At 51.6% G+C, this 22968-nt stretch overlaps 1 protein-coding gene across 2 annotated transcripts; it reads left to right on the forward strand.

Annotated features, from left to right (window-relative positions):
- The first annotated feature begins 931 nt into the window (after positions 1 to 931).
- PRRT3 (proline rich transmembrane protein 3) lies at positions 932 to 17568 on the forward strand. 2 transcript variants are annotated; one of them, XM_082209306.1, is made up of 5 exons: positions 932 to 1168; positions 1448 to 1633; positions 3927 to 5210; positions 7390 to 7530; positions 13884 to 17568. In XM_082209306.1, the coding sequence occupies exons 3-5, from the start codon at positions 3983 to 3985 to the stop codon at positions 15836 to 15838; spliced, it is 3324 nt and encodes a 1107-aa protein (XP_082065432.1). In that variant the 5' UTR covers positions 932 to 1168; positions 1448 to 1633; positions 3927 to 3982; the 3' UTR covers positions 15839 to 17568. The 2 variants fall into 2 exon arrangements, with proteins under 2 accessions (XP_082065432.1, XP_082065433.1); XM_082209307.1 differs by lacking the exons at positions 932 to 1168; positions 1448 to 1633 and adding an exon at positions 1666 to 2002.
- Positions 17569 to 22968: the final 5400 nt, after the last annotated feature.

Genomic DNA, 22968 nt, shown 5'->3' on the forward strand with positions numbered 1-22968 from the left:
AGGAAATGAGCTTCTTGAGGGCATCTGGCTCACTGCTGATGGGGCTTTGGCTGCCTTGACCTGACAAAGCATTGTCAAAATGTGGAGATGAGGACTTCTGAGCATGTTCAAAGTGACCTTGCCCATGTAGCCGCCTGGAACCGGGATCCAAGCTTCCAAAAAGGCCCCTTTCTGCTGTTTATTTACTTATTTGTTCTATTTATTAAATTTATATAATACCACCCTTCATCCGAGGATCACAGGGCGGTTTGCAACACACAAACACTTACTGAACTCTTAACAGGTAAGTTCCCTGAGGCGCAATGCTTATCTATAGTGTTTTTATTATAATTATAATAATAATAATAATAATAATAATAATAGAGTGGTACCTTGGGTTAAGAACTTAATTTGTTCCGGAGGTCTGTTCTTAACCTGAAACTGTTATTAACCTGAACTTTAGCTAATGGGGCTTCCTGCTGCCGCCGTGCCGCTGCTGCACGATTTCTGTTCTCATCCTGAAGCAAAGTTCTTAACCAGAGGTAATATTTCTGGGTTAGTGGAGTCTGTAACCCGAAGCATCTGTAACCCGAGGTACCACTGTAATAATTAGTCTTCTTGTCCCATATGCAAAACTCGCCTCCTCCTCTACCACAGGATTCCTTTGCACAGACTTCCCTGTCAGCCTATTCTGGTCGACAGACTTTCTGGGGCTTCGTTGGAGCCAGATCCTCCGGGAAAGGAAACGCGGAGCAGTGCGCCAGTGCATGTGCAGAGTGCAGAATGACTCACCTGGGAGGGAGGTAGGGAGGTGATCCTCCTAAGAACCTATCACATTTTAGGAACTAACCGCACGGATCCCAGCGCCTTGACGGCGGGGGTCTGCACGGAGGGCGCAACCACGTGGTGGTGGGGGGCAAGGGCGCAGTGGGGCGGGAAGAGTTTGGTGGGTGGGGGGAGAGGGGAGGCGGAGCGGGCCTCTTTCTCCCTGCTCCCGCTCCGCGATCCTCGAGCCCCATTAGCTGAGCGTCGCTTGCCCGGGCCGGCAGAAGCTGCGCTGGCTGCGTCCCGGGTTTGCTGCTGCCGCTGCACGTGACTGTGCGCCGCAGCACCTTGGCCTTTTGCGGGGCGCCCTGCTCACCGCCTGCAGCACCTTTGGTTGGGCAAAGTGGAAGAAGCAGGCAAGCAGGTCGGGACACGAGCCACCCGCCGGCCTTCTCCATCCCGGGTGCACGGATCCTTTGGCACCGAGTGCGAATCCTTCCACCAGGAGCGGGGAGGGAGGGAGAAGGAGGGGGCAGCGGAGGTTCCTCCTCCTGCTGCGCCCCCTTCCTAACGCATGCTGGCTGAGCTCCATGCTGTGGCTATTTGGGGCTTGCGGGATAAGGGGAGGGAAGAGGCTCTGCTGCTCCCCGCGCGGGGACGCTACCGGAGCGCGCCTTGTTGCTTGCTGGGCTTTTTTTTGCAGGGTGGTTTCGCTGCTCCCCGCGACGATGCCGGCAAGAGCGGAGCTGGCCGCGGGGGCCACCTGAGCAGAGGAGAAGAGACGACGACGACGAGGAGGAGCTTTGGGCGCATCTAGGACACCCCACCCTCGGCTCCTGCCCAAGCGATGCGGGGCAGCGCGGGGCAGCGGCGCCAGGAGGAGCCCGAGGTGAGAAACCTGCGCGCGTTTGTGCACGAATGTCTCTCTGCGTGTTGTGTTTTGTGCATGTCCATCCAGGCTTGGCGGAAGGCGGGGCGGGGGGGGGCGTTGGAGGGAAAGAGACGTCCTCCTCCATAGGCACCCACAGACACCCGGGAGGGCACTCTTCCTGGCACCTGGCAAGGCGTTAAATGGAGGATCATTAAGTTTGGACGCCTGGCACACCCTGCGCATTACTGACCTTGGACGCTGAGACAGCCTGGCAACTCCCCGGCTTGGATGCTGTGTGAGCAAGGAGCCTTTGCACTGCCCGCTGCTTTGCCCCCCCCCCCCCACGGCACCTTTTGCAAAGACCACGCACCCGCCTCCAGGCTTATGGTAAGTGTGACTGCCCTGCCAGAAGAATCGGTGGCCATTGAGGATCTCGGTGATGGGACCTGGGAAGCTGCCTTATACTGAATCAGACCGGTGTTGCATCTTCTTCTTCTTTGGCGATCACTCGTAGCCGAGTAAGATTGTCTTCCATAAACACGGTTTTAACAAGTGACTGTGGAGGCCAATTCTGGATCAGGTGTTGCATCTAGCTCAGTATTGTCCACACTGGCTGGTAGCCACTTTGCAGGCACCCCTTTGCAGCCTTTACCTCGAGAGGCCGGGGATTGAAGCTGGAAACTTCGGCATGCAAAGCAAATGCTCCACCACAGAGCCTGGGCCCTTCCCCAAGAGCACCCAGACTGGGGGCAGATTTGCAGGAAGAACCCCAGGCTGAGGTGTGCGTCTTGTGCTCCCTTGTAAAGCATTTGTGCGTTCTTGAGCTCATGGGGAGGGCAGGGAATGCCTATTCTGAGAGGCTGGATCCCTCGGCTGCTTGGTAGGATGTTAATGGGATGGCAGCATGCACATGACAGGGAGGTGGGTGAATTGTTGGGAGATGTGCAGCCCGGTGTTTTTATCACCATCGTGGTTATAACACTTGTCTTGCAGCAAATCAATGCGGTGCGCATTTATTGCTCCCATTTTACAGCGCAGAGTAACTGAGGCTGAGAGGCAGAAACTTGCTCAGGGTCTGCACAGTGAGACTTTGATTTAAAAGTGGGAATTTGGAGTCAGGTTCTGCTCTCTGCCTGTTGGGCCATGCTGCCTTTGTTATATATCAATGGCTTGTGATAGCTAGTGGATAGGGTGCTGCAGTGTGGTGAAAAACTGTTTTGGGATACTCAAGTGCCTTTTACCAAGGTATGGTGGTTTGGGTTGCCTCAGGTTGGACACGAATACAAGGCATTCCAAATCATGCAGCTCTTTGCTGCCGGGCCTGGGAAGGGTTAAAGTGCTGCAGGATTCCTGGCTCCAATCAGGGGTGCAGGGATCTGCTAGCTTGGTCTGAGCATCCCCATCCTCAAGCTGCAATAGACCAGGAGCCAGGCGCCCAAGGTGAACTTGCCTGAGCTGCAGGGAGTAGGTGCTCTGCAGGGCTTAGGTATTGAGTCACACAGCTCCTGGGATGTGGTTTGCTTTTGTAGGCCAGCTGATCACCTGCATTTTCAGAGAGGTATGCCTTGCAGATGGTTCCAGGTTCAGTTCCTGGCATTTCCAGTTATAGGATCTTAACAAGAGCAGGAAAGGCTTTGGTAGCCCTGGGGCGCTGCTGCCTGCTGGGGCGCGCAATATTGGGTTGCATGGACCAGGCAGCTGCTTACATAAGCCCTCTCACTCCCTAAGGTTTTGCTATTGTGCCCAAATGGCAACAAGAGAAATAGAAGGTGGCTGTAATCCTATAAGGATGTTGCGGGGCATAAGAGCCACTCTGTGTGGCCCTCGCCTTAGAACCCCACCAGCCCCAGAATGATAACTCCATTGTTGTCTTTTCAGATGGGGCAGCTGCCTTGCCATGCCTCCTCTGGCTCAAGATGCAGTGGCAAAGCCCAGAGTTGGGAAGGGGGGGTTGGCTGCTGCCATCTGAGGTCCCTCCAAGCCCGGCAGTGGGAGGGGAGAAGGCGATACACACTGCAGCTGTATACCGGAGAAGGGAGAGACAAGTTGCCTATACATGTGACTTCAGCTTCATGTTTGCATCCATGTGCCATGCACAGCTGCTCACTTATGCTCGCCTGCAGCTCTCTGTCCACCCAGCTTGGCGTTCCATTCATGTTGCTGCTTTTGTTTATCCTGGAGGCGGTCTCCTGGCTTAACCCCGCTTTGCCCATCGCAGCCGTTTCTCACCAAACTTCCCTTGCTGTCTTTTGCTCCCGTTCCTTGCTTGCGACAACCAGTCGCCTTCCTCACCCGTGTCGCTGTCCCGCAGGGTGAAGCCTGAGAAGTTGTGACGACCCTGGATGCGGGCCACCTCACGTCGCAGCGATGGCCTCCGTGGGACTCTTCCTGGCCTGGAGCCTGCTGCTGCCGGCCCTGCAACAGGCATCCCGCCTCCCCACCCCAAACAACCCCACCTGGGACCCTCCCTTGAGCTCTGCCCCACGGCTGCCTCCGCTGAATGGACCCTCCCAAGAGCTTCTCCCAAGCATAACGCCAACCCGTTCAGACCCCTTTGCCCACGAGATCTCTAGTGGCGATGGGGAGCCGGGCAGTGAGATTTGGGACGGGGCAAATCCCACAAGCCATCCTGGGACTCCAATACCCCGGGTGCCCTTTGACTTCCCTCCGGTGACCCGTTCTGGCTTGGGGATACCTGCTAGGGCTTCTGAAGTAAGCTCGGCTCCCCACCTCACCGTGCAGGGTCTTCCTCAGACGGGGGGCTTCACTCCGTCAACAGTGGGGCTTTCTAGCGTTCAAACAGAGCCTGAGGCGACCACTGGCCATGCACCTGTGGAAATAAGCCCAGAGCAGGGAATTAATGGGACTTCTCTCTCAGTCCCTGGTGCTGCAAGCGTGTCCACTCCTGGGATGGCCTCCCTGCCAACCTCATCCGGGGTCGAGGCCTCGGATTTACCTGCCTCCCAGGACGAGACCAGCCGCCACCAGGCGGTGCTCAAAGATATTTCCATGGCAACCACACTAGGCCCCAAACCTACTGTTTCCACCATCCCCTTGCTGACGTTACCTGCTGACGGGTCCCACGTAAAGTGGATGGCGACCAAACGCCCAAGGGGCAATAGCGCCATGGCGCAGCTGGGAAGTGGGGGTCCGCAGCAGGAGCTGGTGGGCCCAAACCAGACCACCGTCAAATATATGGCTTCCTACAGGAGCACACAGACTTATGGGGGCCCACAGGGACGGGAGGAGCTCTCCACCACTCCTTTTAGACCCACACAGGCGGCTGGATACACCCAGAGGCCGCTTGGGCCAGGGAGGGACACTGTGGTTGTTGCTTCTGTCTCCCGGGCTGGTACAGCCATCCCACTGGATGGGACCCTGGTCTCCACAAGCCCCCCTCAGCCAGCCTCAGAGGTCTTCCCGAGCCCTTCCACCTCTTCACCGGCAGGGGACATGGCAGGGACCCCCCAGGGACCAGTTACGCACCAAGGAAGCACCCATTGGAGCCTGATTGTGCACACAACGCAGCAGCCAGGACTTTGGGAAGTGGCTGGAACGGAAAAGACTCATTCTCTTGGCGGGTCAGCGACCCCAGGTAGGTTTTAGGTTGTTTCTACTTTGGGTTACGGTCTTACTAGCAATAAACGCCCCTCCCCGCCCCCAATTCTGGTCAAACTAATAGCCAAGCGGTTCTCAGTTGGTGGTCTGTGGGGGGTGGGGTCCGTGTAACACAGCCAGGGGGTTCATCACGCCATTCACATAACAAAGATTAACATATCGATATCAAAATTTTCAAAAGTAGGGGGTCCATGGCTTGGCTTTTGAAAAACGGGGATTCCCTAGTTCGTAGCTAATTGGGAACCATTGGTAAATAGACCCATTTGCTCTCTCTTAAGGCTACATTCACAACATATGCTTAGAGCAGTACGGTACCACTTTAAACAGTCCCAAAGAATTCTGGGAGCTGTAGTTCTATTCAGGGCGCTGAGAGTTGTTAGGAGACCTGTAGTTGCAATTGCAGAGCGGTTTAGCAATCGGTCCCTCTTCCCAGGGAATGCTGGGAATTGTAGCTCTGAGAGGAGAATAGGCAGCGGCGGCAGCGTGAGAGTGTCTCGTGACAACTCTCAGCACCCTGAACTGATTACAGTTCCCAGAATTCTTTGGGGGAAGCAATGACTGCTTAAAGGTAGGGCTGCCATATTTCAAAAAGTTAACTTCCTGACACACGCAAAGTTGTTGAGGGTTTGTTTTTGGAATAAACCCAAATTGTTGAGCTTTTTGGGAGAAGCCTTCCCCACCAAAAAAACAACAACAGCGATTTTAAGTTTTTGGAGCTGTTTCGCTGCTTTTTCCGTTCGTTCGTTGCCATACACCCGGGTTTTCCCTGACACTTTCTGTTGCTGTCGTTTGCCACTAGCTTTAGGGTGTCCCCATGAGAGTGAAAAGGAATTACCATACTGGGGAGGGTTATTGCCTATGATAAGAGCCTGGCAGCGACAGGGAGGAGGTGGCCGGGATATTGTAGCTTTGCTACGGTTGGGTTGGGGTTTAACGCTCCAGGGTGTTTTGTGAAGCAGCAACAGTGGCAGAAAGTAGCATGTTGTTGTTTAGTCGTTTAGTCGTGTCCGACTCTTCGTGACCCCATGGACCAGAGCACGCCAGGCACTCCTGTCTTCCATGAAAGTAGCATAGCATAGTTTAATATGATTTTTATTTGAGCACTGGGTATATATCGTTACGTGAACCATTGAGAGGTTTTTTTATTTTACTAAGTGGTCTACACGTTTTGTTGTTAAATAGCTAACATAAATCAAAAAAATATTGTTATTGTAAGCTACTTCAGATGCTCACCGCAAGCAGAAAAGTAACAAAACGGTTGTAGCCAGCTATGCTGTACTCAGAGCAGACCCACTGGAATTAATGGACCGAACTTAGCCATGGCCATCAATTTCAATGAGTCTACTCTTGAGTATGGCTAAGAACCCTTAGCTACTCAGTAAGGCTTCTCCTGGTTCTTCTGCTACCTGAAACCCCTATTGGAATCAGTCCTCTTGGGGTCAGATAACTTTCCTCACCTTATAATCTCTTTAGCTACAAAGGGAACATTATTAACATCGAGGAGGGATTTAATTTTTAAAGGTTACCCAGACATTAGATGACAACCTTGAAATTATTAACTATGAGGGTATGTGATTGTTTTCAGACTTTTAAAAAATAATAATTAATCGAATGGTTTTGACTGTTTTGTGTTTGCTGCCCTGAGCTCCTTTGAGAGGAATGGCAGGATATGAATTTAATAATGATGATGATGATGATTATTATTATTATTATTATTTATACCCCACCCATCTGGCTGAGTTTCCCCAGCCATTCTGGGTGGCTCCCAACCGAGTGTTAAAACAATACAGCATTAAATATTAAAAACTTCCCTAAACAGGGCTGCCTTCAGATGTCTTGTAAAGATAAGATAGCTGCTTATTTCCTTCACATCTGAAGGGAGGGCGTTCCATAGGGTGGGTGCCACTACTGAGAAGGCCCTCTGTCTGGTTCCCTGTAACCTCACTTCTCACAGTGAGGGAACCACCAGAAGGCCCTCGGTGCTGGATCTCAGTGTCCGGGCTGAACGATGGGAGTGGAGACGCTCCTTCAGGTATACAATAATAATAAAAGCAATGCTTCTGGGAGAAAACAAGGCAGCAGTTTGAGCCTGAGCTAGAGCTACCTGTGTAGTTGCTGGATCCATCCAAAGCCTATTCCTCTCTTTTTCTCCCCAGGGATTTTGGGAGCGATCGATATTAACCCCCAACGAGTCCGGGGAGCTGTGATGCCCAAGGTCCCTGTCACGTACGTTGGGTCCTCTACTCCTGGACAGAACACCCTTGTGGTGAGGACCAGCCCGGAAACCAAGCATCCAGGTGAGTGAGAACAGGGCAGTGAGGATGTTTACTAAGAACGTGAAGAAGAGAAGAGGCCTGTTAGATCAGACCATCTAGGCCGCGATCCAGTGGGCTATGCCTGCGTAGCCAAGGCGGTAGACTCCATATGTGGACTCCAACTCTCATCAGTCCCAGCCAACGTGGTCCAACAAGAAGCCACAAGCAGGGCTTGAAGGCACTATGATTTCCTGGCAACGCTTTAGTTTTTGAGTTACGCTGCTTCTGAACATGGAGTTTGCTAATAGGGCTCCGCAAATCATCCCTCCATGATCGGCATATCCCGTGGCGCTGAATTCAGGTATGGGTGCCCTTGGAATCCTTCAGAATATCCCTCCCACAGCTGCTATTTGCTTTTTAAAAAAAGAAAAAAGCATGAACAACATAATACACACTTTGGCCCTAAGTGCATATAACTTCATTTACTCACCTATTTGTCCCCTAGCCCTTTTGCTCTTCCCTTCCTTTCTCCCCCTCCCTCCATAGTCTCCCTTCAGTTTTGGGGTTCGTAGCTGACAAAGTCACACTCGGAACAGAACCCACAAGTTAGTTGTGGTTGACTGATTTCAACAGTTCCATTTTGAGTATGGCTCGGATGCCACACTTAGGCTGCAAACTTACTTGGGAGTATGCTCTGTTGATCTCGATGAGATTTGCTTTAAGCAGACATGCATAGGGTTGCACCGTCTCAGTGTAATCTTGTTGGCGTAAAGACCTGCCCTGCCCTCTCTTTTTTGCTTATCTCGCTGCGCAGAGTGCTGCGCACCTTGTCAGTGCTCCATACATAATACATTGCAATAATAGAGTGTTATTGAAGGAGGCGGGTTACCTTACTGCTGGGCTTTCGTTTCAGATTTTAAATCCGCCACTGTTGCAAATATGCTGAATTGACTAGCATTAAATTTATTATTGCGTTGCATAATTCATTCTGCTTCTCCTAGACTGTGGGCGGGGGGGAGGGACAGTGAGTTATACAGGGCACTCAACGAGTGTCTGGGTGGCTGAGCAGCCTTAAGACTCAAGGCTTTGTCCTGCTCCCTGAATAGAGACGCAGATTCAAATCCTGATTCTGACACAGCTCCATGTTAAACTGTCCTGGGTTTAGGCTAAGGGTGGCTGTCCAGCTCTAAACACAACCCAGCTGGCACAGTTAATGGTCGGGGATGTGTAGCTCAGCAAAACCTGGAGGTCCACAGGTTCCTCATCTTCAGAGTGGACAGTCCAGGCCCAAGTAGGTCTATCTCAGTATAAGGTAGCTTTGAATGTCTGAAGCTGCATTCCTTCTCCATTCTCTGTTCTGCCTTCTGCCCATTCAGCAAATTCTCTGGCATTTATTTGAGCTCTCGCCTGGCGCTGCCCAAACACACTGCCAGCAATATATTTACAGCCGCAAACTTTAAAAACAAAAAAGTGGAGATTCTGCAGCCGGTATCCCCTTCTGCAGCCTTTCGCGAGCTCTGCAAAACGGTGGCAATCAGACCCACAACTCTGCTTACCCTGTGTAACTTGGCTTACTCGCTCGAGCCATCTCAGACAATTGCTTCGCAAATTTGTCTTCTGATAATGGTACGCAGTGGCATGTAAGGACAAAAGCAAATACTTAACCAGCTTCTCCGCCTTATTAAGGGTCCCAGCCTGGGTGGGGAGGCAGGGAGCGCGAGACAATTATTTTATATACATATCTCAATTATTTCCAGCAGTCTCTCCCCTGTAGAATGGGAATGGTCTTCACTTTGGGCAGTAAAATTGGCCCACGTGACCTTTGAGCACCATACTTAGAAGGATGTGGGTTTGTGTTCATGGTCACCAGTCCCACCAGAACGAAGGTGCTTGGAAGAGAACCTTTGACTGCGTTCAAAAAGTACAGGGTGCTTAGGGGGGCAGGGTGCTGGAACTTATCCAGACACACAGGCAGAGTAGCAAGGCACACACGCTTCCCCCCTCCCCTGTTCTTGGAATCCCCTCCATACCCAGGGACAAAGGCTGATTCCCGTTTAGAACCTCTATGTGGAATTCTTCCCCAGATGCCCAGGAAGGATTTGGGTGAACCGGGAAGAAGCAAGGCTGCCGTGTGAGGTACCTAGTTCTGCCCTAAATGGATTGTTCCATAGGCAGCGGGGGGTGCTGGTTATATCTGAGCTCGGTGCCATTTCTAATCAGGATAATCTCCGGACCCGATTAGCGCTAACTACGCAAGCTTGGCTGTCCTCCTCACTAGCTGCTCCTTCCCAGGGCATATCTCTGTGAAGACGAGGCAGGATGGGTGCCGGTCCAGAGAGGACCTCTTGCCCCTGAGCTATTTCGTTCCCTCCGCTAGGCCTCGGATCCCTGAGCCCACAACACGTTATCACAGAGGATTGTGCGAGTCCAAAGTTGCCACTTTCTCCTAGGGCAGGACCATAATTTGGCCCCAGGTTTGATCCCCAGCATAGCTGGGAGAAAGTCTGGGTAGCCACTGCCAGTCAGTGTAGACAATACTGATGTAGAGGTTAAAAAAAAAAAAGGTAAAGGACCCGTGGACGGTTAAGTCCAGTCAAAGGCAACTCTGGGGTTGCGGTGCTCATCTTGCTTTCAGGCCAAGGGAGCCGGTGTTTGTCTACAGACAGCTTTCTGGGTCATGCGGCCAGCAGGACTAAACCGCTTCTGGCGCAATGGGACACCGTGACGAGAACCAGAGCGCACAGAAATTCCGTTTACCTTCCTGTCGCAGTGGTACCTATTTATCTACTTGCACTGGCATGCTTTCAAAAGGTTGGCAAGAGCTGGAACAGAGCAATGGGAGCTCACCCCGTCGCGGGGATTCGAACCACCGACCTTCCGATTGGCAAGCCCAAGAGGCTCAGTAGTTTAGACCACAGTGCCACCCGCGTCCCTACTGATGTAGAAGGGCCAGACTCAGGAAGTTCCCACCTCCCCCTTGCTCACCCATCTTCTTTCCTTCCCTTGCCTTGGGCTCAGCAGAAGAGTGCAATAGTAGGCCACACTTTTCTCCTGAAGCCAAGGCGATCCAGCACCACTGCCCCCGTCATTTTTTGTGACAAATAGTGATTTGACACCTTCCCACGCAGACACCCTTTTCCCTCTTTCCTGCTGGGCAGTTTCTGTCTTTGGCACAGTTTTTGCCTCCCTATCCCCTGATCTCACCCCCCACCCCCCAGTTCTCCTCTGCTTTGCTGATCCACTCATGCCTAGATCAGTTCCAGCAAATTGGGGAGTGGATGGCAGGCAAAAGACAGTGAAGAAGCTCTGGTTGCCTTGTCTCTCACTTGCAGTGGAAGATTTAAAGGTACATGGATGTTCTTCAGAATGCAACCCAGCAGATTCCACCCCCTCAAAAAAAAATATCTGCCATTAGGTGGTTCACTCATTGACTCATTGACTTCAGAAATAGGGTGGAACTGAGACCTGTGGGCATATAAATTCAATAAAATAAATAAAATTAAAAATTACTACGTCATCCTTCTGGTGGTTCCCTCACTACAATAAGCAAAGCTGCAGGGATCCAGGCAGAAGGCCTTCTTGGTAGTGGCTCCCGCCCTGTGGAATGCCCTTCCATCAGATGTCAAAGAGAAAAACAACTACCTGACATTTAGAAGACATCTGAAGGCAGCCCTGCTCAGGGAAGTTTTTAATGTGTGATATTTTAATGTATTTTTGATCTTTGTTGGAAGCCACCCCGAGTGGCTGGGGAAGCCCAGCCAGATGGGTGGGGTACAAATAATAAATTATCATTATCATCATTATCATCATCATGATCAATGGGGAACTGTTGCATTTGCAATTTCTGGATCCTTTGCTTGTTCCCTCCATACTAAGTTGGCTTTAGTGCTTCTCGTTTCAGAATTTCCACCGTGCTCAGCATAATCCCTGTAAAACAGATGCACCTTAGGGACGGAGGAAGCTGCCTACTGAGTCAGACTGTTTGCTCCATCTAGCTCAGCATTTTCTTCGGCGACCGGGTTTCAGGCAGGGGATATTCTCAGCCCTTCCTGGGGACGCCAGGGATTGAATCTGGGAGCGTTTGGCAGGATGAGAGGGTGCTCGGCTGCTGAGCCTTTCGCCACTTAGCCCATATAGCTTGTCAGTTGTTTACAACAGTAGGCTTCTCTGCATGTGGCCTGGCCTGAAGCTTCTTCACTTTCCTCCCATGTAACTCGGAAAAACAAAGTCCCTCCACAGTCATTTCTGGATCCCTAGTGCATATCCTCCAGGCTTATCTCAGCGGTGGCCTCTTAGCTTGCCTTACCAGTTCTGAACAATCTACTGAGTCTTCCTTAATCACCCCCTCCCCTCCCCTCCCCTCCCCTCCCCTGGGCTCATCTTCAGGCTGAAAAATTACCAGTTATTACAATCGGGAGAACTGCAGTGTGTGGTATGCCAGCCCCGGCTGAGCTATTTTCTAGGATACAGTCATACCTCCGGTTGCGAACGTGATCCGTGCGGGAGGCACGTTCGCAACCTGCAGCTGAAGTGCTGCGCCTGCGCACGCATGTGGTGCGATTTGGCACTTCTGCGCATGCGCGCGATGTCATTTTGCGCTTCTGCACATGCATGGGTGCCGAAACCCGGAAGTAACCCATTCCAGTACTTCTGGGTTTGGCGCAGTACGCAACCCGAAAACGCACAACCTGCAGCGTTCATAACCTGAGGTATGACTGTACTCCATCCCAGTTTTCAGTTCCTCATTCCCAACAGTTAGCATTTTCAATCACTGAGTGTGTTCAGTCCCCATTGGGCCGGTTTTGGAGTTTACCACGAATCACCACTGCTTAGGGTTATTTCTCCTAAATAGTGGTACCTCGGGTTAAGTACTTAATTCGTTCCAGAGGTCCGTTCTTAACCTGAAACTGTTCTTAACCTGAAGCACCACTTTAGCTAATGGGGCCTCCTGCTGCTGCCGCGCCGCTGGAGCCCGATTTCTGTTCTTATCCTGAAGCAAAGTTCTTAACCTGAAGCACTATTTCTGGGTTAGCGGAGTATGTAACCTGACGTGTATGTAACCTGAAGCATATGTAACCTGAGGTACCACTGTACCTTTTTGTGTGCATTTGCAAACCCTGGGGTCCCCCCAGTCAGGCTTGACATCTCCCCATTGTATGTGGACGGTGTGTCATTTTGGCTACAAAAGGACCCACGCTTGGAGAGCTGTGTCGGTCAGTCATGAGCATAAATGATTGCCGGTTATGGTTGCCCTGCTTCCTGCATGCCAGCGTTGCTTGTCTCTCGCTCAATCTTGCCAGGTGGCAGGATGGTGAAGCGGGAGGAGGGTAATGAATGGGCCAGGCCACCCACCTGCTGTCGGGAAGGCCCCCTGGAGCAGATGGCAGAGGAAGCTGCTCCTTAATTTGGCTGCTGTCGCCTCCAGCTCGGGAGAGGAATAAATAGTCATCTCGTGCCCCCCCCCCAGCATAGATGACTCAGTAGCAGAGCGCATGCCGGGCATGCCGAAGGGCAAAGCTTGCAATCTCTGGCATGTCTAGTAGTTAAAGCATATCGGGAAAGATATCTCTCTCGGACTGAGACCTGGGGGAGAGTAGTCAGTGGGGATAGCAAGGCCAGTCGATCCAAAACTCTGTCATTTGAGAGAACTGCTCATTTTGCTACAGTAAACCAATCAATTAAATGCTCCTGGGGCACAAAGTGGGATTTAATAGCATTGCAACCAGCGTGTGTGTGTGTGTATCATTGAGTAGGGAAGAGGTCTGGAGTCTTAGCAAGAGTAGTGAATAATCCTGGCAACTCCAGCAGGGTTTGGAGAGACTCCTGCCCAAAATCCTGGAGAGCTGCTGCCGGTCAGTGCAAACAATACTGAACTAGATGGACCGGACGTCCGACTCAGTATGTGCTCCTATGTAATCTGTGCTTTAAAAAAAAACCAAGAACTACGACAAAATCGGCAGCCAGGTTCTGCACATTATGCGCACAGCATGCAAATGAAGCAGAGTTGCAATCTTTGGCTATTTTTACATCCTATAATCTGCTTTTATTAGTCCTGCAGAGAGACAGGGGTGGAACTATGCGCAGCATGAGAGCCTTTCCAAGACTTGAAATCTGATTTGATCCTCCCCTCCGGCTTCTGAAACTTCACAATGCATTCTTTGCCCACATGTTTTCAACCGTACTGGGAAGAGGGAACCTCGTACTTGCTACTCCTTTTTCTCTCTCCTTGATGAAAATGTCAGTTCTGGACAGAGCCGGATGTATGCATGACATAATAATGATTTAACAAAGGAACAAAAATGCAGTTTCTCCATTGCATATATTTCTGCAAAAATGGTCTTTTCGGGGACTTCCTTCATGACCCCCACCATGCTTTTCTTCATTCTTATTTGCAGATGCTTCTGGTACCCGTCCCGCTAAGCGGAGCAGCAGCACCACCACCACCACGTCTGCCCGCCTCCTGGACACCCCCCGCCGTGGCCTGATCCGGGTCACCACCCAGAGGGTCGTCCTGCACCGCCAGCTGGCCCGCCCCCAGCCCAGCCTGCCCACCGTCCTCACTGCCTCCAGCCCACCTTGCCTCAGCCCTGGCAGCGCCTGCAGCCAGCTGCTGCCTAACCAGACCCTGATCCGCTGGGGGGACCTGGAGCGCACGCTGAGCTTTGCCTGGGCGCTGCACGTCTACGGCTCCGGCGTGCTCTTCCTGCTGCTGAGCCTACTGAGTCTGGCCTGCCTGGGGGGCTCCCTCGCCTTGCGGGTGGCTCACTTCCCACACGTCGCGGCTGCCAGCGCCTTGCTGCTGGTCTTCGGGCTGCTGCGCACCACCTTCTTCCTGGCCGACCCCTACGGCGCGAGGGGCCGCCTCCCGGCCGCCGCGGTGAGGGTCCTCTACACGGCACCCTTCCCCATGCTGCTCACCACCTTTGCCGTGCTCCTCCTCCGCCTCTTCCGCCAGGCCCGCCTGGAAGTCCTGCCGCCCAAGTGGCAGAGCCTGCCGCTCTGGGCTGCGCTGGGGTCCGTGCAGAGCGCCGCCCTGCTGGCCGCCGACTTGTTCTCCCCTCCATTGCACCCGGCCGTGCCGGTGGGGCTGCACACCCTGTCCTGCGCTCTTGGCATCTGCCTCCTGCCCTTCACGGCCTTCGTTTACTGGCTGCTGCGGCGCAGCGTGGCCGAGACGGCCGAGGGCACCCCGGAGCCGGGCGTCTGGAGCGGGGCCTGGCTGCTGCTGGCAAGCAGCGGGCTGGCCCTGCCGTGCTGCGGGCTGCAGTTCTACGGGGTGTTGTGGTTCTCGGGCCTTCTGGGCCAGGTGGACCTCTTCAGCTGGGGCTGGTGGTTCGTGCAGTTCTGGTTCCGGATCGTGGAGCTGGTGCTCTCCTTTGTCCTCGTCTCGCTCGCCTGGCAGGCCCTCTGCTGGCGCTACGGCTCGGCCGAGCACTCCTGCTGGGCCAAGCTCCTGCGCTACTTCTGCGCTTACCGCAAGGCCGAGGTGCCCGAGTACCCCAACAACTGCTACAACTGGGCCGGAAGCATCCTGGAAAAGGTCCCCAACAACGACATCAGCAAGAACCTGATCCGGAACCCTCCCGGGGGTGGCAGCGGGCGCCTCTGGGCACTCAAGGACAGCAATGAGCTGAGGGCAGCGGGCGTCCAGGGCTCCAGTCCGTCACCCGCACGCCCCGTCTACAGCCCCAAGTGCCCCAACGCCGCCGCGGCCATGATGGGCCGCTCCTACACCAGCATCTGCTTTGAGCGGGATTCGGTCCTCTCCCTGGCGGAGCTGGAGTTCCGGCCCCCGACGCCCATCAACCTGAGCCGCAGCATCGACGAGGCGCTTTTCCGCGAGCACCTGGTGCGCGACTCCATCTTCCTTCGCTCCAGCCTCCACTTCCCTTCGCGCCTGGCCCGCCAGGACTCCTGCTCTTCCCTGCGCGGCGACTGCTCCACGCTCTCCCACACGGCCCAGCCCCTGCTGTCGCGTCCGCGCCGCAGCAGCGACCCCGACTGCCTCTACAGCTTGGCCCGTGCCAGTTCCATGGGCGAGCTGACCACTCAGAGCCGAGGCCTGGCCAGTGAACCTCCGACGGACACCTCCTTCGACAGCTTCTCCCGCACCTCCTTCTCCCGGGCCTCCCTCAAGTTCAGCTGGAACCCCTGGCGCCACGGCCTGTCCTCGCCGGAAAGCCTGCCCCCTGAGGAGCTGCCCAACCAGGCCCAGCTGCTGCCAGACGAACTGCCCCCGCCCCCTTCCAGCAGCGCCCCAAACTCAGAGCGCGAGGCCCGGAAGAGCTTCCTGGCCCTCAGCAAGCAGGTGGATTCTCGCAGCCTCTCCAGCGACACCATTGAACTGTGAAAACAGCTCGGGATCCTGCCCTGCCTGAGGGGCACCGGCCTGGTCCTTAGCGGAGGAGGTGGGAGAAGGCAGCTCTCCCCAGGAAGACTCCCATTTTCCTTTCAAAAAAGCCATGGGGCGCCTTTTGCCCCAACTCGGCCTAGTACGTGCCACTCACCTAGTGGCCCCCAATCCGTAGCTGGACTCCTCTAGTGTCAGCCACATGATAAATAGTACCGCCAGCCAGCCATCCACTCTGTGACAACCACAAACGTAGCACAAGCCCGTCATCCGTTCCCATGTTCTGTAGTGCCAGGAACACCCAAGCGCCCGCTAGCCATTTCCTGTAGCCACCTCTGTTTTCCACGTGTAGCATATGGGAATGGGAGGCAGGCGGGCACCAGGAACTCTTTCGGCTGCAAGAAGGATGCCGTGTGGGGAGAGAGCAGGGCAGGAGGGCACTTCCAGCCTGATAGCTCAGACGGCACTCTCTCCAATCCAGCCCCCAATCCGAAAAGGCTCAGCTTGCCGTTACTGTTTGTGGCAGTGCCCACATTGTGCCATAGAAAGATGCCCTTGGAGGCGAGGCTGAGGGGCAGGACGAGGGCCATGATGGACATGATGCTGCAATCTCGGAGCAAGGCAGTGCTGCAGGCCATAGCTCAGTGGTAGAGTCCACCCCAGGCACCCCCAAACTTGGCCCTCCAGCTATTTGGGGACTACAGTTCCCATCATCCCTGGCCACTGGTCCTGGTAGCTAGGGATGATGGGAGTTGTAGTCACAAAACAGCTGAAGGGCTGAGTTTGGGGATGCCTGGCCTACTTTCTGCATGCGAACGGTCCCAAATTCAGTTGCTAGGTCTCTTGCACTAAAAAGGATCTTGCACTAAAAAGAGCTGGGAAAGGATTTCTGTCGGGGGCGTGCCAGTTGTAGCAGATACGAATGAGCTCAGCGCAGCAATATTCTGAGTCTATATATCTGCATGGCAGGGGCTCATGCTATAAATCATTCCGTGAGCTGAATTTTTTCTGGCTCGACATCCATAGCCCAAGCCACAGTGACCGATTTGCAGATGTTGGGAAACGTACAGTGCAATCCTGTGCAGGTCTACTCAGAAGTAATCACCCACCTACTGAGTCTGGTTAGAATTGCTCCCAGGTAAGTGTGCATAGGATTGCAGCCTTAATCTAGGCCTCATGGCTGCTGTGGAAAAGGTGGAGATCCATGCAGCTGGTTTCTTTCCCATTAGCAAAACCAGAGGAGAAGAACATCTCCCATCTCTCTCCCACCAGGCACATGGCTGGGTTATGCTTCAATATGCTAGACTGGGGGGGTGTTATTTCTTAGCTTTTTTGAGCCCCCCCGATCTTCCTCCATGACCCTCTGCCCATGTCTGATGTAGTCTACATGCGCCCGTGCTCTCCATCCCTTTTTATAAAAAAAAAACAATAATCAAAATTTGCCAGAGTTTGACTGAAACTCAGAACTTGGCCTGGAGTTGTGTGGGGGGTGGAAAGATGTTGCAGGACGAGCTTGAAATTCACACGGGAATGCTGCTTTGTCAGATTGGAGCGAATAGCACAATTTTGCAACTTGCCTGGCAACTTACCTCTCCCCCTGACAGGGGAATGAAAGGATGGAACTGTCCGGATCTGCGGTTGGACAGGGGTACTGTCGAATGTCCATGTGGTCTGTTTGTGCCAAAAAGGAGAAAAAAAATATGAAAAAAATAAAGCTGTCGGAGAATGTTTACCCTGGCTTCAGATATAGTTTCTTGCCAAGTTCTGTGGGACTCAGAGGGGTTACAAAACACACCTCCTTTGTGAGGGAAGAGCGAAGAAGGCCTGTGAGGATGGAGCTCTGAGGGAAAACACATGCAGACAGTGGAAGCTGGTCCAGTAAGGCGAGTGACCGCTCCGGTGTGTCTCCTTAACAACCTGTGTGTCTCCTTCAAGGGGTGGAGTTGCCTGTCAGCGTCTTCCTCCTTAGCCTCAGTGTTGCCCTTGTAGAACTCAGCCCGCCATTGGCTCTGTCACCACCTACTTTTTTAAAAAAATGTTTTTTAATTAATATTTTCCATAAAACAACAAAACTGCAGTTACCAAAGGTACAAAGCAAAGAAGAAGAAAAAAGGAAAGAAAGGGACAATTGAGAGAGAAGTGAGAGAGAAAAAGAAAGAAGGCATAAGAAAATAAACATTAGCAAAAATTACAGAAGATGAACTTCCATTTTCCCATCTGCCGGTTACATTAAAAAAAAAAAAGAATATTGTTACAGTGGTACCTCAGGTTAGGAACTTAATTCGTTCCAGAGGTCCGTTCTTAACTTGAAACCATCCTTAACCTGAGGTACTATTTCTGGGTTAGCGGAGTCTGTAACCTGAAGCGTCTGTAACACGAGGTACCACTGTATTTAAAACCTTCAGTCGATGCGAACGTCTATCTACTCCACTTTCTGTTAAAACAGTATTTCCTCCAAGTTAAGGTGTCTCAGAATTACCTATGCTCTGGAGCCACCTAATGTTGGCCTTTCTACCTTCTGCCCCAACAGCCCCAATGGGCTCCAGCCATAACAGCCCTATCATAGTCTTTGAATTTGAAAGCCACACACGGGAATATTAGAAGAGCCCTAGTGGATCAGGCCAAAGGCCCATCTACACCAACACCCTGTTCTCATAGTAGCCTCATCCAGATGCCTTCAGGAAGCCCACATGCAGCTAAAGGTAAAGGGACCCCTGACCATTAGGCTGACTCTGGGGTTGCGGCGCTCATCTCGCTTTATTGGCCGAGGGAGCTGGTGTACAGCTTCCGGGTCATGTGGCCAGCATGACTAAGCCTCTTCTGGCGAACCAGAGCAGCGCACGGAAATGCCGTTTACCTTCCCACAGGAGTGGTACCTATTTATCTACTTGCAGTTTGATGTGCTTTCAAACTGCTAGTTTGGCAGGAGCAGGGACCAAGCAACGGGAGCTCACCCCGTCGCGGGGATTTGAACTGCCGACCTTCTGATCGGCAAGCCCAAGAGGCTCAGTGGTTTAGACCACAGTGCCAGCTGCGTCCGCCCCATGCAGGACATGAGGGCAATCGTCCCCTAAATCCGATCCCTGGTGCACAGCCTGTTTATTCAGCACAGAGGGTGGTATTCAATTAAGTTTTCTTCAGACCCTGCCTAACTTGGTTATGTTCATTGATTGCAGTGAGTGCGCTCTTGGGTGAAACTTTTAAGTTGACAACCACCCATTTACCTTAAATATATTTAATCCCTTGCCACTAAGGAGCTGAGGGCAGCAGTCATGTCTCTCCCTGCACATATTGCAGCCTCTGAACAACCCTGAGAGGTAAGTCATGCTGAGCAATAATGACTGGCCCAAAGTCATCCAGTGAGCTGCATGGCTGAGTGGCATGGATTTGAACCCAGGTCTCCCTAGTTTCTAGTCCTGCGTAACCACTCCCCAATGCCACTGCTCATATACTTATATACACCTAGTTACAGGTAGGTAGCCATGTTGGTCTGCCATAGTTGAAACAAAATAAAATAAATAAAATTTTAAAAATCCTTCCAGTAGCACCTTAGAGACCAACTAAGTTAGTTATTGGCATGAGCTTTCGTGTGGTATCTGAAGAAGTGTGCATGCACACGAAAGCTCATACCAATAACTAAGTTGGTCTCTGAGGTGCTACTGGATTTTTTTTTCTTTTATTTATATTTGTTTTATATACACCTGTGTGTGTTTGAACCCCCATTCCCTGCTGAGAAAAACTACAAACCGAGAAAGAGGCAGGGGGAAAGAGGAAGATTTTAAGGGTCTCGACGAAAGATTTATTTCATGTCCGTCACTTATGTGATCTTGCAGACCAGGTGCTCTGAATCCTGTTTCTTTTTAAGTTTGGGCTTCAAGAAACCCCACCCCATTCCTCCCCACAGGAGATCCAGACGTCAGCCCCAATTTGGCCTCCCTCCTGGCCGTAGCTCATGCATCGGTTCTCTTCTTTGTGGATAAGGTTAGCACAGCCTAAGCTATAAATAGGCCAAGCCACTTAAGGCAGAACTGGATGCTTCGAGAGAGATGAGGGGGCCTGCTGCACATCTGCCATCTCTTGCTGGTTACACAGAGTATAAAACAACGTTATGACACTGCAAACAGCCAATGCGGCAAGAGGGCAGACACAGTGCAAATGGCGCCATGGCTAGTAGTAATGCCAGAGGTCAAGATGGGCACCTGCTAAGGACTGTAGTCTAGCGATGGGGTGTTTGTGTGAGTGTCTGTGAAACAAGAGAGAGCTGCTGCGGCTCTTTGCTGGGAAAGGGGGGGGGCAGGGAGGGCTGTGGTGGTCAGGACTGTGTGAAATAATATCTAAATTCTGTGCAAAACCAGCCCAGACTCTGAACCAAGAGAAGCCGGATTCAGCTTCAGCCTGTCAAAATTATGCAAACTGAAATACATTGCAAAATTCTGTTGGTTGTGGTTGGGCACAAGGTCATTTAGGCCTCATTTGCACTATACATTCAAAGCAGGCTCATGCCACTTTAAATAGTACACACCCACACCCACACCAATCCTGGGAATTGTAGTTTCAGAAGGGTGCTGACAGTTGTTAGGAGATCCCTATCCCCCTCACAGAGCCTCAGTTTCCAGAGTTCTCTGGGAAGAGGGACTGGCTGTTGAGCCACTCTGAAAATGTCACTCTGAGAGGGCTATGGACCTCCTAACAACCCTAAACACCCTTAACAAACTACAGTTCCCAGGATTCTTTGGGGGGAAGCCATGACTGTTTAAAGTGGTATCACCCTGCTTTAAAGATATAGTGCAGATATATTGCAGGGGGTGGACTAGATTGGCACGGTTTCTTCCAACTCTACGATTGTATATACGATCTTCCAACACCGTCTATTCTACTGTTAAGCCGCTTGTGCCATCAGGAAATTCTTCCTAGTGTTTAGTCGATATCTCCTTTCTTGGAGTTTGAATCTGTTGGCTCAGGTCTTGCCGTCTGTGTGGAGCAACACAAAACCAGTTTGCTCCATCCTCTGTGTGACACAGCCTTTCAGATATTTGAAGATGGCCTTCGTATTTGAAGGACCGTCACACTAAGTGAGTTACCAAGTATGTTCTTTCAAGCCTGCTTCTGCTTTCACATGGCCCATAATCCATAACGTGCTGGCTCACTACACGCAGGGAGGAATATTTTCACGTGAGGAAATATTTAAGAAATGTGACGTCCTGCCTTCGGTCCATTCTGTCACCTCAGAACTTTGCCACCTCCATCTGTTAATGCACATAAGCAGGCTTGTGTAACCATGGGTTATAAATGCCAGATATTCAATAGCACAAAACCCCTTGATTTCAAAAAGCAGAAATTGGCGTGCGTGCCTCTGCACATGTGGCCTAAGCTATTCCTACGGCTACGGTTATGAGCAAAAATAAATAAAAAAGCGGTGGCAACGAACATCTTTGAAACGTGATGAATTATGCTCCCAGCTGAAATCCAAAATAGCACTCCAGCTTCCCTCAGACACGTTTGCCTGCCTTCCCTTCCCCAGCTCATTGAATTGCAGTGGCAGGATGAGAGGCTATGGGAGGCCTGGGAGGCTTGAGGGAACAGGAGCTGCTCTGTTACAATTCTTTGAACTGGAACGGCACCCTCACATGAAGGACAACGTTGGCTGTGGCGCAGACTTAGCCACACAGGCCGTAAGCTAGGGTCCCCATATTCCCAAAAGTGAAAATCCAGACAGAGGTTTGGGGTTTTGCTGAGGGGGCGGGTTGGAAGTTGTGGAGCCCAACTTGCCGTATGTCCAGGTTTCCCCGGACATTTTGCCGAAAATCCTCCCGGACGCCATTTTCCGGCCCAATTCCCGGACGTGTGGCAGCCCTATCGTAGAAGCATCTCCCGGCATTTCAGCAAATAGCCAACATCTGCAGCCTCTTGCAAGGAGGGAATTATTATGAATCCCTGTGAACGACAAAAGAAAATGGCTGGGTAACTGGATTCAAAATGTGGAGCTTTGCATACTCTCCTGCTGGGAGAGATCCCCAGCAGCAGATATTAAATTCACAAATGAAGCAGCAGTATAGTGTTACGAATATAGCTTGTTAAAACCTTTTTATCCCGTTCAGCTAGCTGCACACAGCAACCGACCACTTTCTACTCCTCTTGCAATGAGCAGACCTTGGCTACCCCATGAACCCAGGATCTTCTGCATATAATATATGTGGTCTATGGCTAACCTTTCTCTCTCCCCACCACCCTACAATTTGGTAGCTGGGTGTCCTTACAAGGCATCCTGCAATCATTCAGGCATGAAAGCCTTGCAACTCGCTTGTAACTGTAGACTTTTAGACTAGTGAAAATTGAAATATCAACGTGTGTGTGTGTGTGTGTGTGTGTGTGTGTGTGTGTGTTTAAAGCAAGTTTCTAACCCTCATGAAGATAGGTTTTAAAATATATGGGCCTTTAAGACCAACTGAGACTGCAATCTGATTAAGTCCATGGGGGTCATTTTTTAGTAGATACATACAGAATTGCAGCTTTTATTTTTATCTGTAAGCTGCCTTGAGTCTCGTCAGGGAGAAAAGCAGGGTACAAATTAATCATCATCATCATCTGCATGCAGTGAGCTTACACCATGTGTTTGGGAAGCAACGTTAGCCCTGATCCATATCTGTCCTGTCGTTTCTTATGAAATTCTGCATTTTCATGCGTTTCCCCCTCCAAACCTTTTTTTGATCTGAATTCGGAAAAAAGAACATCCTAGCTGTGATTTAGACTGGTAACGTGTACACAACCTTTGTTGGAATTGACTGGCTGTCTGCATGTGAGACTCGGGGTAATTTCCCTTTTTTTTAAAAAAGATCCCAGTAACACTTTTTTGGAAAGAGAGAGGGGTGGTCTGCATAAGAATTCAGTGTCCAGAGCAGCTCCCCACTATGACTAGCAAATGCAGAATAATAAAAGTTTGCAGAGGAAAGCCATATACAGTGGTACCTCAGGTTAAGAACTTTATTCGTTCTGGAGATCCGTTCTTAACCTGAAACTGTTCTTAACCTGAGGTACTACTTTAGCTAATGGAGCCTCCCACTGCCGCTGCACAATTTCTGTTCTCATCCTGAAGTAAAGTTCTTAACCTGAGGTACTATTTCTGGGTTAGT

The sequence above is a fragment of the Podarcis vaucheri genome (assembly GCF_965113315.1).
Source record: "Podarcis vaucheri genome assembly, chromosome: 2".
Lineage (NCBI taxonomy): Eukaryota > Metazoa > Chordata > Lepidosauria > Squamata > Lacertidae > Podarcis > Podarcis vaucheri.